We start from the raw sequence: 17,993 nt of genomic DNA, 5'->3' as shown, positions 1-17,993 counted from the left end.
TATATACCCACTGTTATCCTCCCAGATTTTTATCTGTAAACACACTTATATAAATATATTTTTTGTACTATGCCAACTATTTTCTAAGTATTTTTTTTTTCTATAGAGAAAAAACTGGTTTGGTATTCAAAGCACTTAATAATCTGTCCCCCCAACAGAAACTCTCTAAACTAATTTTTCGATGTTTTAACCTATATATCCAATGCTTCAGCCTTTCTGAACTTCTGATGGTTTCCTGCATATGCCATACCCTTTCCAGATTCTGTTCCTTTGATTATTCTGTTCTCTGCCTGGAATGGCTTTATTTTTCTATTTTATCTGGTCATATATTTAAAATCTGTTTCAAATGTTATGTCCTATGTGAATCTTTTTTTTTTCTAGCTTTCTATTGTGGAATTCCTCCTTACTCTCTATTTTCATAGTATTTTTATATATAATTTGACTATGGCAGTAGTCATCAGCTATCAAGTATTGGCTCTACTGGGTGAAAGTTTAACTTTTTTTACACTTATTTTATTTAATCATCTTTCCACATTGTTGTAACTTACCTGCTTATATGTCATTTCCCAAATAGACCATAATTAACCTACCCAACTTTATTTAGATCCCATTATGTGGCAATATACTTGGACACAAAATAGGTCCTTAGCAAATCCATGTATGAGAAAATGAAAGTAAAAATGTTGCTTTTCAGCACTTGGTATTAAAGTAAATATATAGATCATAATTGTTCTTGGTGAATATAGACTAGAGAAGGATACAGCATGAAGTGAATGCAAAAGCTACAAGGAAATGGCATGTCTTTTTCCTATATAGAGAATTCTATAGGTATGTTAGAAGATTGGGAAAAGCTGAAGAAAATGCAAATAGAATGATCTTATTCTAAGATGCTTTAGCTTGCATTATTTGTTGATGGCTTTAGCCTTGTGTGGACATTTTGGGCAGTCATGACAGAATGAAATAATTTTCATCATGAGTGTAACATAAAAAGTGTATGCAAAATGAAAGCAATGAGAGGAGATGAGAAAGGACTGCTATGAGGTGGAAATAGAAATTGTATTTGTCTGTGATCTTCAAAAATTTTGCTTAATTTGCCTCGTAAAATAATTTGGAAAAATGACATACCACTTTGCAAATTTCAAAGTTACTATCTAGGGTCACCTCAGTGGCTCTGTCGGTTAAGCGTCCGACTCTTGGTTTCGGCTCAGATCATGATGTCACGGTTCATTAGTTCTAGCCCCACGTCAGGCTCCACCCTGTCAGTGAGGAGCCTGCTTGGGATTCTCTCTCCCTCTGCCTGCCCTTCCCCCACTCACACTCTCTGTCTCTCTCTCTAAATAAATAAATAAACATTAAAAAATAAAAATAAAATAAAATACTTTTTATTATAACTTTAAGTAGCTGCAGAGATTATAGTTAAAAACATGTTAACAGTAACTATTGTCTATTTCACTGAATCATGAAAAATGTTTACCATATGGTTGAATGGGCTAAATCAGCCCTCACTGCCAAACTCCTTAGCTAAGTCAGACTTGTTATCAATCAATATCACACCTGACTTCATTTTTTAGATCAAATTAACATGTTAATACATTCCATGCAAACTGTCTCACTTCTGAATTCAAACTATATCCCCTTCTAATTTTCTTGCTTTATTCATAATGGATGGACCCCAGGATGAATGCATTCTTGAATTATCTCTTTGCATATATTCTTGAGACTTTTACAGCCAGGAGGCAATGCATCATAACAATGTTTGGGATGGGTGAGACGTATGCTTTCTTTTTTGTAAAATAGAAACAGGGCAATTATGAAAGGAAAAAGAGGAAAGGAAAACTGGTTGCTTGCAGGTGCTTGCATTTGTAGACAGGTCAGTTTTAGGAAAGGGAATATATGGAAGTTGAGAATTTGGATATAGATTCCCTATAGATATTTGTATCTGCGTTACTTATGAAAAGTCTTTGTTAACATTTTCTTGAAGACTCCTGGGATGGGTTATGTGTACATAACATAATAGGCATTGGGTAGTATGATCACGAGGTAGACTGTGACACAGAGAATATACTTTCTGGTGCTTTGGTAAATACACCAAGTACCCTTTCTATATCTTACATTCAAGAATGTACAGATAACTGCAATCCCATGGTTTACGAATTACGAGACAAGGGGTGCGGGGATGAGTATGTGAATGATCAGAAGAGAAAGCTATGTTAGAGAAGAAATCCCCTTCCCCAAATGTAAAGCATACAAGATGAAGAGTTTGAAATTCTAAAAATAGGCAAAGGGAATCTCCAGGGTTTTTAATGAGTTCAATGGTAAGGTGGAATGCTATTTATGATATTTGTTTCTTTTTTTTTTTAATATATGAAATTTATTGTCAAATTGGTTTCCGTACAACACCCAGTGCTCATCCCAAAAGTTGCCCTCTTCAATACCCATCACCCTCCTCCCCTCCCTCCCACCCCCCATCAACCCTCAGTTTGTTCTCAGTTTTTAAGAGTCTCTTATGCTTTGGCTCTCTCCCACTCTAACCTCTTTTTTTTTCCTTTCCTCCCCCGTGGGTTTCTGTTAAATTTCTCAGGATCCACATAAGAGTGAAACCATATGGTATCTGTCTTTCTCTGTATGGCTTATTTCACTTAGCATCACACTCTCCAGTTCCATCCACGTTGCTCCAAAGGGCCATATTTCATTCTTTCTCATTGCCACGTAGTACTCCATTGTGTATATAAACCACAATTTCTTTATCCATTCATCAGTTGATGGACATTTAGGCTCTTTCCACATTTTGGCTATTGTTGAGAGTGCTGCTATAAACATTGGGGTACAAGTGCCCCTATGCATCAGTACTCCTGTATCCCTTGGATAAATTCCTAGCAGTGCTACTGCTGGGTCATAGGGTAGGTCTATTTTTAATTTTTTGAGGAACCTCCACCCTGTTTTCCAGAGCGGCTGCAACAGTTTGCATTCCCATGAACAGTGCAAGTAGGTTCCTGTTTCTCCACATCCTCTCCAGCATCTATAGTCTCCTGATTTGTTCATTTTGGCCACTCTGACTAGCGTGAGGTGATACCTGAGTGTGGTTTTGATTTGTGTTTCCCTGATGAGGAGCGACGTTGAGCATCTTTTCATGTGCCTGTTGGCCATCCGGATGTCTTCTTTAGAGAAGTGTCTATTCATGTATTCTGCCCATTTCTTCACTGGATTATTTGTTTTTCGGGTGTGGAGTTTGGTGAGCTCTTTATAGATTTTGGATACTAGCCCTTTGTCCAATATGTCATTTGCAAATATCTTTTCCCATTACGTTGGTTGCCTTTTAGTTCCGTTGATTGTTTTCTTTGCTGTGCAGAAGCTTTTTATCTTCATGAGGTCCCAATAGTTCATTTTTGCTTTTAATTCCCTTGCCCTTGGGGATGTGTCAAGTAAGAAATTGCTGCAGCTGAGGTCAGAGAGGCTTTTTCCTGCTTTCTCCTCTAGGGTTTTGATGGTTTCCTGTCTCACATTCAGGTCCTTTATCCATTTTGAATTTATTTTTGTGAATGGTGTGAGAAAGTGGTCTAGTTTCATTCTTCTGCATGTTGCTGTCCAGTTCTCCCAGCACCATTTGTTAAAGATACTTTCTTTTTTCCATTGGATGTTCTTTCCTGCTTTGTCAAGGATTAATTGGCCATACTTGTGTGGGTCTAGTTCTGGGGTTTCTATTCTATTCCATTGGTCTATGTGTCTGTTTTTGTGCCAATACCATGCTGTCTTGATGATTACAGCTTTATAGTAGAGGCTAAAGTCTGGGATTGTGATGCCTCCTGCTTTGGTCTTCTTCTTCAAAATTACTTTGGCTATTCGGGGCCTTTTGTGGTTCCATATGAGTTTTAGGATTGCTTGTTCTAGCTTCGAGAAGAATGCTGGTGCAATTTTGATTGGGATTGCATTGAATGTGTAGATTTCTTTGGGTAGTATTGACATTTTAACAATATTTATTCTTCCAACCCATGAGCACGGAATGTTTTTCCATTTCTTTATATCTTCTTTGATTACCTTCATAAGCTTTCTATAGTTTTCAGCATACAGATCTTGTACATCTTTGGTTAGGTTTATTCCTAGGTATTTTATGCTTCTTGGTGCAATTGTGAATGGGATCAGTTTCTTTATTTGTCTTTCTGTTGCTTCATTATTAGTGTATAAGAATGCAACTGATTTCTGTACCTTGATTTTGTATCCTGCAACTTTGCTGAATTCATGTATCAGTTCTAGCAGACTTTTGGTGGAGTCTCTCGGATTTTCCATGTATAATATCATGTGAACTGCAAAAAGTGAAAGCTTGACTTCATCTTTGCCAATTTTGATGCCTTTGATTTCCTTTTGTTGTCTGATTGCTGATGCTAGCACTTCCAACACTATGTTAAACAACAGCGGTGAGAGTGAACATCCCTGTCGTGTTCCAGATCTCAGGGGGAAAGCTCTCAGTTTTTCCCCATTGAGGATGATATTAGCTGTGGGCTTTTCATAAATGGCTTTTATGATGTTTAAGTATGTTCCTTCTATCCCAACTTTCTCGAGGGTTTTTATTAAGAAAGGATGCTGAATTTTGTCAAATGCTTTTTCTGCTTTGATTGACAGGATCATATGGTTCTTATCTCTTCTTTTATTAATGTGATGTATCACGTTGATTGATTTGCGAATGTTGAACCAGCCCTGCATCCCAGGAATGAATCCCACTTGATCGTGGTGAATAATTCTTTTTATATGCTGTTGAATTCGATTTGCTAGTATCTTATTGAGAATTTTTGCATCTATATTCATCAGGGATATTGGCCTGTAGTTCTCTTTTTTTACTGGGTCTCTGTCTGGTTTAGGAATCAAAGTAATACTGGCTTCATAGAATGAGTCTGGAAGTTTTCTTTCCCTTTCTATTTTTTGGAATAGCTTGAGAAGGATAGGTATTATCTCTGCTTTAAATGTCTGGTAGAATTCCCCAGGGATGCCATCTGGTCCTGGACTCTTATTTGTTGGGAGATTTTTGATAACTGATTCAATTTCTTCGCTGGTTATGGGTCTGTTCAAGCTTTCTATCTCCTCCAGTTTGAGTTTTGGAAGTGTGTGGGTGTTTAGGAATTTGTCCATTTCTTCCAGGTTGTCCAGTTTGTTGGCACATAATTTTTCATAGTATTCCCTGATAATTGCTTGTATTTCTGAGGGATTGGTTGTAATAATTCCATTTTCATTCATGATTTTATGTATTAGGGTCATCTCCCTTTTCTTTTTGAGAAGCCTGGCTAGAGGTTTATTAATTTTGTTTATTTTTTCAAAAAACCAACTCTTGGTTTCATTGATCTGCTCTACAGTTTTTTTAGATTCTATATTGTTTATTTCTGCTCTGATCTTTGTTATTTCTCTTCTGCTGGGTTTGGGGTGTCTTTGCTGCTCTGCTTCTATTTCCTTTAGGTGTGCTGTTAGATTTTCTTTTTGGGATTTTCCTTGTTGCTTGAGATAGGCCTGGATTGCAATGTATTTTCCTCTCAGAACTGCCTTCACTGCATCCCGAAGCGTTTGGATTGTTGTATTTTCATTTCGTTTGTTTCCATATATTTTTTAATTTCTTCTCTAATTGCCTGGTTGACCCACTCATTCTTTAGTAGGGTGTTCTTTAACCTCCATGCTTTTAAGGTTTTCCAGACTTTTTCCTGTGGTTGATTTCAAGCTTCATAGCATTGTGGTCCGAAAGTATGCATGGTATAATCTCAATTCTTGTAAAGTCATGAAGGGCTGTTTTGTGACCCAGTATGTGATCTATCTTGGAGAATGTTCCATGTACACTCAAGAAGAAAGTATATTCTGTTGCTTTGGGATGCAGAGTTCTAAGTATATCTGTCAAGTCCATCTGATCCAATGTATCATTCAGGGCCCTTGTTTCTTTATTGACCATGTGTCTAGATGATCTCTCTGTTGTTGTAAGTGGGGTATTAAAGTCCCCTGCAATTACCACATTCTTGTCAATAAGGTTGCTTATGTTTGTGAGTAATTGTTTTATATATTTCAGGGCTCCCGTATTCGGCGCATAGACATTCATAATTGTTAGTTTTTCTTGATGGATAGACCCTGTAATTATTATATAATGCCCTTCTTCATCTCTTGTTACAGCCTTTAATTTAAAGTCTAGTTTGTCTGATATAAGTATGGCTACCCCAGATTTCTTTTGACTTCCAGTAGCATGATAAATAGTTCTCCATCCCCTCACTTTCAATCTGAAAGTGTCCTCAGGTCTAAAATGAGTCTCTTGTAGACAACAAATAGATGGGTCTTGTTTTTTTATCCATTCTGATACCCTATGTCTTTGGTTGGCGCATTTAGTCCATTTACATTCAGTGTTATTATAGAAAGATATGGGTTTAGAGTCATTGTGATGTCCGTAGGTTTCATGCTTGTAGCGATGTCTCTGGTACTTTGTCTCACAGGATCCCCCTTAGGATCTCTTGTAGGGCTGGTTTAGTGGTGATGAATTCCTTCAGTTTTTGTTTGTTTGGGAAGACCTTTATCTCTCCTTCTATTCTAAATGATAGATTTGCTGGATAGAGGATTCTCGGCTGCATATTTTTTCTGCTCATCACATTGAAGATTTCCTGCCATTCCTTTCTGGCCTGCCAAGTTTCAGTAGAGAGATCCGTCACTAGTCTCATCGGTCTCCCTTTATATGTTAGAACACGTTTATCCCTAGCTGCTTTCAGAATTTTCTCTTTATCCTTGTATTTTGCCACTTTTACTATGATGTGTCGTTAGGAAGATCGATTCAAGTTGCATCTGAAGGGAGTTCTCTGTGCCTCTTGTATTTCAATGCCTTTTTCCTTCCCCAGATCAGGGAAGTTCTCAGATATTATTTCTTCAAGTACACCTTCAGCACCTTTCCCTCTCTCTTCCTCCTCTGGGATACCAATTATGCGTAGATTATTTCTCTTTAGTGCATCACTTACTTCTCTAATTTTCCCCTCATACTCCTGGATTTTTTTATCTCTCTTTTTCTCAGCTTCTTCTTTTTCCATAATTTTATCTTCTAGTCCACCTATTCTCTCCTCTGCCTCTTCAATCAGAGCTGTGGTCATCTCCATTTTATTTTGCAGCTCATTAATAGCATTTTTTAGCTCCTCCTGGCTGTTCCTTAGTCCCTTGATCTCTGTAGCAATAGATTCTCTGCTGTCCTCTATACTGTTTTCAAGCCCAGTGATTAATTTTATGACTATAGTTCTAAATTCACTTTCTTTTATATTGTTTAAATCGTTTTTGATCAGTTTGTTAGCTGTTGTTATTTCCTGGAGGTTTTTTTGAGGGGGATTCTTCTGTTTCGTCATTTTGGATAGTCCCTGGAGTGGTGCGGGACTGCGGGGCACTTCCCCTGTGCTGTCTTGAATAACTTACATTGGTGGGCGTGGCCGCAGTCAGACCTGATGTCTGCCCCCAGCCCACAGCTGGGGCCATAGTCAGACTGGTTTGTGTCTTCTCTTCCCCTCTCCTAGGGGCGGGATTCACTGTGGGGTGGCGTGGCCCGCCTGGGCTACTTGCACACTGCCAGGCTTGTGTTGCTGGGGATCTGTCGTATTAGATGGGGTGGATCGGCAAGGTGCATAGGGGCAGGAGGGGCAGGCTCAGCTCACTTTTCCTTCAGGGCCCTGCGGCACCGGCAGTGAGTCAGACCCGCCGCCGGAGGGATGGATCCGTAGAAGCACAGCCTTGGGTGTTTGCGTGGTGCAAGCAAGTTCCCCGACAGGAACTGGTTCCCTTTGGGATTTTGGCTTGGGGATGGGCGAGGGAGATGGCGCTGGCGAGCGCCTTTGTTCCCCGCCAAGCTGCGCTCTGTAGTCTGGGGCTAAACAACTCTCCCTCCCATTGTCCTCCAGCCCTCCCTCTCTCCGAGCAGAGCTATTAACTTATAACCTTCCAGATGTTAAGTCCCCCTTGCTGTCCGAACACACTCCGTCTGGCCCCTCCGCTTTTGCCAGCCAGACTCGGGGGCTCTGCTTGGCTCATGGGCTGCCCCTCTGCCCTGGCTCCCTCCCGCCAGTCCGTGTAGCGCGCAATGCCTCTCCACCCATCCTACCCTCTTCTGTGGGCCTCTCTTCTATGCTTGGCTCTGGAGACTCCGTTCTGCTAGTCTTCTCGTGGTTTTCTGGGTTATTTAGGCAGGTGTAGGTGGAATCTAAGTGATCAGCAGGTTGCGGTGAGCCCAGCATCCTCCTACGCTGCCATCTTCCTTCAAAAAAAAAAAAGTGATATTTGTTTCTTGAAAATACATTTTGATCTGGTGAACAAGAAGGGATTAATTATTAATCCCTTTCCTCAGTATTATGGACTATTATTTATGTACAATCAAAGAACTTTTATAACTTGGATTTTCCGGTAGCTTGTGAAATATTATATTTTACCTGAAAAGCTTTCATTTCTAGCATAAAACATAGGCTAATAAAAATGATCAGTGTTTTTAAATTTCTTTTTTATTCTCACTTTAAAATGCAATGCTTTTGGTTTTAAAGATTACAAGAATATATAAAAATGCTTAGAATAGGTTTTCATATCAATATTGATTTAGCTTTCTAAATGTAATGTATTTTAAAATATGCAACATTACCTATGGACTTAATATTTTCTATTTAGTTATAATGCAGTATAGCATTAGAGTAAGCCCAGCCAACATTAGGAAAGCTTCTGTTGAGCTATTTGTTTAACTATTTGCAAATTCACTTAAAAATACTTGTATTTTAAACGTGCTAAATTGATGGTATGCATGTAGGAAAACTATGTGATATCAATTTTATTCCCATTGCTGTATTGGGCTAATTTTTTAAAACAAGAACCTGTGTTAGAGTTGAAGGAACTCCAGATAGTTCTCATAGCTCAGCAGTATAAAACACAATCGTGGCTATAATAAAAAAAATATTCCAGCAGGTTCAAAGAGATTGGGGATAAAAAGCTACTCATTTGCTTTTTTGTAGAAGCAGTAGCAATCTGCAGACAAGCTATTCTAGCTTCAAAACAGTATGGTAGATGGTTTTCTGGAACTTGCAATTACAGAAATCCACTTTAACCTTTCTTTCTTACTGGCAGGTGTCCCATTGGCTTGCAGCCAGAGGCTGCGAGTGTAGTGCAGCCGGTGTGTCCCCCAGAGTGCTGAAAATGCCGACACTCCAGCTGGCTGCTCATAATTGCACTGATTGTGGTCTGACAACCCAGAGCTCCAAGAAAGAAATGTGATGAATATACGAAAATATTTTACAAATTTGATCAGATTACAAATTTCATCTCTCTTTTTTCTCCTCTATAGATATGATATCTGCACTTATAAAAATAAGCCCTGTGGAACATTGGGTAAGTTTTTTATGAAGGGAGGATAGTTCAGATTGTCTTTTTGGTCCAGTGACTTTACTCTTCATCATTAATTTAGTCATTTTCCTTTCTGGCACATCTGAAATTACTCCCATAAATTGTTAAAAATTTAACCTTTGTGGTATGTCACTTACTAGGAAACAAGTGGAATGATGATTAAAAACAATTTAGAAGATGTTTCTAAATCTTCAAACAATCATGTTGAATCAAAAGTTACCACTCTATAATGTATTTTCCAAAAATACCAAGGAATTTGAGAGCAAAGGAAAGCAAACAGCATCTTCAAATATCAGGCTAGGAAAGGAAAGGGGGAAAACTGGGGGGGGGGGGATACTTAAAGGAGAGATGTTGTGTTCTTAATGTACTTCCTTCGGTGCAATTTTGTGGAACATGTATATCCCTATAAATTAGGATATTAGAAATTTTCAGTACCTGAACAACAATAAAATAAGAGAGAGAGAGAGAGAGAGAGACAGGGAGAGAGAGAGGACAGGAGTATTTTTCTTTTGCTCCCCAAATATCATTTGTTTTTTTTGAAAAGCGTTTCTGTAGTATTTTAGAATTTAAAAAATTACATTTTGTTGCAGAGCATAACTTCATTCTGGTTAAAAATTAACTGTAAATATAAATGGAGGGAAATGATAGCTTTCAAATAGACTTAATTGTTAAACAACTAGAGTTATTTTTAAGAACAGGCTTTTTTTTTCTATGATAAATTTTTTAGTGTCATAGAGACTTTATACAGACACAAAAGTTAAGCACCTGAAGGTGAATTTTCTACTGTCTCTATGAAAAGTCTCAATTTTCTTATATGTAAAGGAACAATTGTGAAATCTATTCCTATGCCCCTCAAAAGAATTTTGGGAAGATCAAATTTAAGTAGAAATGGGAGAAAAGATGTTACCCAATTTCCTAGGGAGTTCAGAAAGCCACCTGTTTATAGATACTTGTCTTTATTTTTATCTGCCTTTCCACTCCTCTCCTACCGCATTTCCCTTGGGATTTAAGGGTAAAGAAGAAATCCCAATTAACCAATTTGAGTATTTATAGTGAAGAAGTTTGCTAGTTAAAAAGCATAATGGCAAAAGAGCTGTCTTTCCTTAGAGATCTCACTCCAAAAAGATTTAGGTTTTTAGGTTAGTTAGACAATGTAATTCATTGGAAAGGACCCTAAACTGGAAACTAACAGCTGGCTTTGACAGTTTCATTGCATTAGCCTTTACTCTTCATTTAGGACTTTGTTCCTCAATTTCCTTATCTACGAAGTAGGAGCAGTATCTGCCCTTATGCAGCAGGGATATTGTAAAAATCATTTCAAGAAAGATATTTGGTAAAGAAGTACTATAAAATGCACTGGTATTATTACTTTTTGTAGAAATTATACTGTTTAACCTAACCTCTCTATTATTCAAATTCAATAAAGCATTTACTAAGTGCTTAATCAATTTGAGGTACAATGGACACTAAGCTTCAAAGCTAGAGCTTGTATTTTTCTAGTATATATATATTCTGAGGATATACATATGTGTATATATGTATACATATACATACACTTATTCTATTCTGATTTTTGAAGGTAGATTATTTATATTGAGATATGTTCTTTATTAGGATATTAGTAATAACACTGCCTGTACTTTTCTTGTTATTTTTACCAAAGTAGATTCAAGATATTTTTCTACCCTACATCTCTTTTTTTTCCCCGAGTATGTATTCCAACTTTTATAGTTTATTAATTTCTCAAATGAATACAATAATACTTTAGTACATGTCAATGCATTTTCAAGCTCAGTATAAATTATTTTTCAAATTATAAACCATTGTAAATTATTTTTTGTATTATGTCATGGTGAAAACTGAGTGCATATGTTTACATGTGTTGACCTTCATATGTGGAAAATATATTATCAGTACAGAATTTATCACGTTTTTTTCTTTTTGGGTGGTTATTCTGGCAACTTTCATGTTGGTTTTATGCTAATACTTGCATATTGTACCTTGCTTAGTACTTCTGATGACCAACTGTTACATGGCTAAGTAGATTTAAGGGTGCAAACTGTGGCCATCAAACTGAGGAAATCTAAGTGACCCAAAGAGTAATCAAACCCCTATTAACACAATCACACGTAAGAACTTTGACAACTTCAATTTTATAGAAATACAGAAAGTTGTAGGGGTTGTAAAAATAACATCTAAATTATTTTATTTCACTTAAGATTAAGCTCTGCATTTTCAACTAGTAGTTATTTCCCAAATATGTTCTTTCTAAAGTTGTTCTTTTAGTAGAACAACTAAGTTAATTTTCTATCAGATACAGAAGTAAATCTGTGCTTGCAAATACACCTTGGGGAGTCATTGAGAAAAATACTACCACATGGCATAGACCAAACAACCACAATAACAACAAGCAAAAAGCTAACCGATGGAATAATATATTTTGGAAAATAGAAGAAATGTTAATTTCACAATAATTATTCTTTGTAATTGTTTTTTAGCCAAATTTCATAAAGCTCAAAACAGAAACATTTTTCAGTGTGGCTTTGTTCTTCCAATATCATGGATGATATTGAACTCAATAGCTTAAAGCCAGATAATCTACAGCAAACGTTTTTTGTATTCTTTCTCTCCTTCTCCTCTCTCTTTCTCTTAATGGAATTTGGAAGTAACATTGATTAAATATTTTTGATTAACAAAAAAAAATCAAGTCACCTTGCCCCAACTAGTACCTCTTTTTACTTCCTTTTCTTCAGGTCTCAAGACTTCTAAGTCAGTAGAAGGACACTACAAGATAACACTAGTATTTATAATAACTCAGAGAGGCAGAAATCAACCTCTTTCCCAACTCCTGCTCCTTCCACATAAAACAGTAGGAAAAGCAAACAGTCTATTAGGTAATCTAACACTGACCTCAACTTTGTTCCAGTGTGGCTATTATGTTCATATTTTATATTAGAAGGTACAGAGAAACAATTTCTAGAACTTTCTTGTCAGTAAAAATATTAACTGAATAGCTTTTACTATTCCAAATTAGTGTAGCTGGGAAATTGTACTTAGCATAGAACATTGTTTATTGCAGTCAATAAATATTCATTGAATTGAATTCGAACCACTTTTTGTGGGGAGGTAATTATTACTTGGGTAATGATAGTAGACTACTAACATATAAAATATAAAATGTTTTTTCTACTTTTCCTTCAATTTCTTCTAAATAACTGTCATCCCTATATGTGTTAAATATGATTTGGCATCTGTTTCCTTATGACACATGACATTTTATCTTTCACACACAAATTCTTTTTTCTAAGCACTGTTTTAAAGTTATGTATTAATTCACAGGGCATGATATTTATTTGGAAGTAAATATGAAAGCTTTTACAGGCCAAAATTCCCAAGGGAGGAATACCGTGAAAACATAACATTTCACTAAAATCAGCAAGTTAACACTGTAGTTTTTGCTTTATTAGTAAAACTAAGGCATTGAAGGGGGATGGGAGAGGGATAAATACACTGAGTGCGTGAAAGACTTGCTTTCCATTAAAATACCAAAAGACACTGTTGCATCACTACCAGGACTGATTTCAGAAGATTAAAAAAATGCAAAACCTATTTTTTAACAGTTCTCCTTTTTCTCTTTTGAATCATTCATTTTTGCTTTTATAAAAAAAAGTCATTAAAAAATTATTTGGGATTCCCTTTTTTTGGTAACTAAAAAGTTGCTTGTATATTTTTATGAACCCACTAAACTTAAACAGATCTCTTTAGAAAAATAATGTGGATATATTTTGCTTTCTACAGCCTAAAGAATGTTAAAATAGAAATGCTTTCTTGAATTCCCTCTTCTGGCTCAAGTTACTAGGTGGTCCCAAGTTACCAGAAGTAAAATTTATAAATCTAACCCCTAGTCTAGACATTTTCCAGCACTGACTGCAGTTCAAAAAATATTAATGTCTAGCCGGCAAAGTGAAACTCCCCCCAGTGATTTTGCAAATGACTAGAAAGTTAACCTTTTGCCAACTGCTCCTTCTGTGCATGGAGGTTATTAAAAAGAATCCAGGCATTTATAAGTATGGGCTTTTTAAGACTGAAACACCTTGGCTTGACCCTTTGTGTCTCCTTCTGTTTATTCAGGCTTGGCCTCTGTGGCTGGAATGTGTGAGCCTGAAAGGAGCTGCAGCATTAATGAAGACATTGGCCTGGGTTCAGCTTTTACCATTGCACATGAGATTGGTCACAAGTGAGTGAGTTTAAGAAAATCAAAATAAATTTTAGAACTCCACTCTTTTGAGCAACTCATAACTACTGTGTAGAACGCCTGTGCTCAACCGTATTTTACTGCCTTTTTGTCTGATTTCAATAGAGAATGTTATCATTTGGGGTGTTGAGATAAATCATCTTAAGAACTGGAGACTTGTTAAATAATCTTTATGGTTCAATGACCCATAGTTTTAAAGTGGTGAATGCACCACACTTAAGTTTTGTTACATGTATTTGAAATAATTTACCTTTAGCATGGTCTGCTCATCACCTAGTTCCTCCAAGTTAAATTGTTTAAGTGATCTGTTTTTTCATTAAGTGACAATACCTATATATTTTAAAATCACTATTGACACTGCTACCATAAAGTCTGCTTTGACTTTTCACTCTTCATACAGCTGTGAACATACCTTTTCCAGACATAAAGTTTGTGCAATTGATGCTGTGTAACTTGTGTTTTCAGGTGTACTTGTATGCCACTGAAACACACACACACATACACACACACACACACACACACACACACACAATCAAAAGTGATGTTACAGAGATCAGTGAGACATCATTTTCATCACTTTTTAGGAGGCTCTGGAGTTTTTAATATTTGCTTTAAATAAATCTGTGCCCCAAACTGTCCTATGGCTGTCCCCCCGAATACACACACATAGCAGTAAAATCCTTACTTTATTTCAAGCAACAGGCAGTAGTAAATGTAAAAGCCTGCTCATGTGGAAGAAGAGAAATTTAAAAACTGTAAAAGGATAGTCAAACAGTTTTAAGTAAAACAAGCAGCCTATTTGCAGGAACTCCTGGCATTTGTATGATTTAAGTTTTACAGTCTACTTTTTTGGTAGAGAAATGGATGGGGGAAAAGAAGAACAAATAGAAATGAATGTTTATTATACACTTGCCTCAGAGGTCATTCCTAAGATAAATCTGTAGTTCAGCTATTTTTTTTTTCAAAGTGGAGAGTGAAATTGAGTCAGTCTGTTGCATTATTTTGAAGATTGCAATTTAAATTATACCAAATTAGTGTTGATTTATGTAAATGCAAGTGACTAGCAAGTTTAAACCTAACTTGATTCAGACATGAGGAAAAGTCAGTATTACAGTTTTAATGAAGTCTTAAAAATATTGGTATTCTAGTTTCCATTGCAATAAACAGCAGGAGTACAAAAGGGGAAAGCCTCTGAACCAGTCAGTTTATCTTCAACGCACTTAAAACTCTGGCTCATTAATGACTGTCATAATCTTATGCAACCAGACTGAATTTAATAGGTTCCGTTAGATTCAATTACATCGAAAGGTTAGGACAAGTAACATACAGTGGATAAATTATGTATGTATGGGAGCACCATTTCCACATGCAGTCATAAGTTAGTCAGTGTCAGCATATGCATTGTAAGGCTCATTCTTGTATGTACTTAATAGCTGAAGTGAGGGTTTATCTTTCTTTGTATCTTTTATTAAGATGAAGATTCTAACTGACCTTCTCTGTCAGAATTCCTAGAGTCCTTTTTGTTGTTTTTGGCCTCTTGGGTAATTCCTTCTAATTCTTTGTAAGATGAATGGTTTGTACCTTATGTAGAAGATTATGAAAGAGAAGTAGAGTATCAATATACCTTTTAAGATTTATATGCTCTGGAATAACTTTATTTCGCAACTAATTCTTGTTTGATAATGCAACTGCTAAAAAATGAGGAGGTGGGGAATCTACAAAATGCTTTATGTTGAGAGCCAGAAGAAATTCTTCCATTTAAAAATGTTATTTGACAAACTAAAAATCAGCTATCTTTCCATGTCCAGTTGATTAATGGGTCAGTTTCCTCTATTCCCTTTTCCCCAGACAATGAGGCGGGATATATCTAACATATCTTTTTCAATGTAACAAATTATTATTTGGTCACTTAAGGAAAATCTATTTCATGGATGGAGATCCCTTGACTTGTTTTTAAGATCTTGGGCTTAGCTTTAAGGAACTTAGCAAGTCAACTCTGGCACAACTCATGGCATCACTAAAATACAATCCCCTATTCTTCCTGAAAGAAAGCAACAGCCATGGTAAATATATCAGGTATAGTTTTCAGTTAGAGTGTGCTGAATTTTTATAACTTGTATCATTTAGTAGGATGGATTGTAAGTGATGTGACATTATCTGCAGGTTCATCACAGTGAAGAATATTTGACTATAAATTATTGAGAAGTGCCCTCATTGAATCACTAGACTGAAGATTTTCAATGTATTCTTTACATTGTGTAGAATATGGTTTTGCACCCACTGTATACTTGTGTAGGTATAGAATATCCATTTTAAACAGCTATGGGACAAATTTTTCCTTGAGTAGGCCTTGGTGACCACTTTTATTGGTGGGGGTGGGGGGTGGACCATACAGGAATTGAATTAGTGACCACTTTTTTTTTTTTTTTAACGTTTATTTTATTTTTGGGACAGAGAGAGACAGAGCATGAATGGGGGAGGGGCAGAGAGAGAGGAAGACACAGAATCAGAAACAGGCTCCAGGCTCTGAGCCATCAGCCCAGAGCCTGACACGGGGCTCGAACTCACGGACCGCGAGATCGTGACCTGAGCTGAAGTCGGAGACTTAACCGACTGAGCCACCCAGGCGCCCCATTAGTGACCACTTTTATTTCTCTCCATGGCTTTGTGAAAACAAGAAAGATTGAGGTTTATGCAATATTTAAGTAACATGTCTAGCTGTAATGTAGCTATAAGCCAAAGGCAATTAATGAACCTTATAGAAATGAATGTTCATTGAAATATTTTTTTTGTTAATAAACTAGTTGCCATAGATTTCAGCAATTGAAAAAATTGAAAAAATTTCAGCAATTAAAAAAATTATGATGTTGAAAGGGGGTGGCAAGAATTCAACCAGACTTCTTTATGTTGAGAAAAGTCTGATGTTTCCACATGGTATAAGAATAAATAATCTTAAAAAGATCTTAAAAATTGTCATAGTTATTTGAGATGCATATTTCAATATGCAGGACTGACGTGACAGGATGTCTGAGATTTACTTTGAAAAGAAAATGAAAAAGAGAAAGATAAGGCAAGAATAGCATCTTGAATTTTATCATCTTGAAAATGTATGAATGGGAGTTCATTATGCCACTCTTTCTACTATTGTACATGTCTGATATTTTCTCACAAAAAAGAATAGGTCCTAAGATCATAAATCTTTTAATTAACTTAACTCATTTATTAATTAATCATGATTTAATGAACTATAACTCTGATTTTGAGAGAATTTATGGAAGTGTTAAACGTTTTAGCAAAAGCTGCAGGTGTATATTGGCCTTGCTTTTGGAAATCAGTACCAATGTTTGGTCTTACCGATAGGGATATAGAAGATTGGTTAGGAGATGATTTTTTTTTTTTTTTTTTAGGGAGAAATGTGGCAGACTTCATGACAAAATGGTAAATTAGGCTACCTGTATTAGGAAGCTCTTATTACTATTTTCTTTTATCTGAACTTGCCTTCTCCTGTTGCAAGTACTTAGGTTGTCTCTAAATGCTTGATTAGGGCTCTACTTTCATAATAGAAGGCTAATAATTAACATACACTGAGGGATTCTTAATATTTGAGACTGTATTTGGGACATTAATGCTTTTTGTCTAGTTTTGATGTCAAAATAATGTTAGTCTTATAAATGAGTGAAGAAGTATTCTATTTTCTGGAAGAGTTTGCTTTCCCATGAGTACATTTTAAAACATTATTTTGGTATAATTTACATACAATAAATATGCATACATTTTGAGTATGGATCAGTGAATTTTGGCAAATGTATATTACCGTTTAACCACCACCATAATCAAGATATCAACATTTCCATTATCTGAACAAGTCCCCTTATTCCCTTTTATAGTCAGTCTCCACCTTTTCTCTGGGCCCAGACAGCCACAGATCTACTTTCCATCACTATAGATTAGCCTTGTCTTTTCTATAGTTTCATTTAAGTGGACTTATATAGTGGGTACTCTTTTGTGATTAGTTTCTTTCCCTTAGCATAATGCTTTGGAGATTCACCCATGTTGTGTGTACCAGTAGCTTTGTTGTTGTTGTTGTTTTCTGAATAATATTCCCTATCGATAATGATAGCACCTACCACATTTTAGGTTTTTTCTAGTTTGGGGCTATTATGATGATAGAACTGCTGTGAACATCCATGTACGCGTATTTGTTTGGACATATATTTTCATCTCTCTTGGGTGGTACTGTTGGTAGTATGGTATGTGTTAGGTTCACTGTATCATAAACTGGTTTTCAAAGTGTCTCTATACCATTTTACATTCTCACTAGCAATCTCTGAGAGTTCTGATTACTTCAAGATCCTTGCCAACATTTGTTTTT

At 36.2% G+C, this 17,993-nt stretch overlaps 1 protein-coding gene across 10 annotated transcripts in view; it reads left to right on the top strand.

Moving 5' to 3' along the window:
- The window catches only part of ADAMTS6 (ADAM metallopeptidase with thrombospondin type 1 motif 6), a 321,406-nt gene that overhangs the window by 119,183 nt on the left and 184,230 nt on the right, over positions 1-17,993 (top strand). For 9 of the 10 annotated variants that reach the window (XR_006716243.1, XM_045494590.1, XM_045494585.1 and 6 more), the window contains 2 exons: positions 9,308-9,351; positions 13,498-13,603. The exons of the other annotated variant lie outside the window; for it this stretch is intronic. Coding sequence is in view for 8 of the 9 variants with exons in the window: in XM_045494590.1 (XP_045350546.1) it covers positions 9,308-9,351; positions 13,498-13,603 (150 nt within the window). In the remaining variant the exon portion in view is untranslated. The remainder of the gene's footprint in view (positions 1-9,307; positions 9,352-13,497; positions 13,604-17,993) is intronic. 10 annotated transcript variants of the gene reach the window in all.

Source organism: Leopardus geoffroyi, chromosome A1 (genome assembly GCF_018350155.1).
Source record: "Leopardus geoffroyi isolate Oge1 chromosome A1, O.geoffroyi_Oge1_pat1.0, whole genome shotgun sequence".
In the NCBI taxonomy this organism is placed as follows: Eukaryota; Metazoa; Chordata; class Mammalia; order Carnivora; family Felidae; genus Leopardus; species Leopardus geoffroyi.
This window is presented reverse-complemented; position numbering and strand designations above follow the sequence as displayed.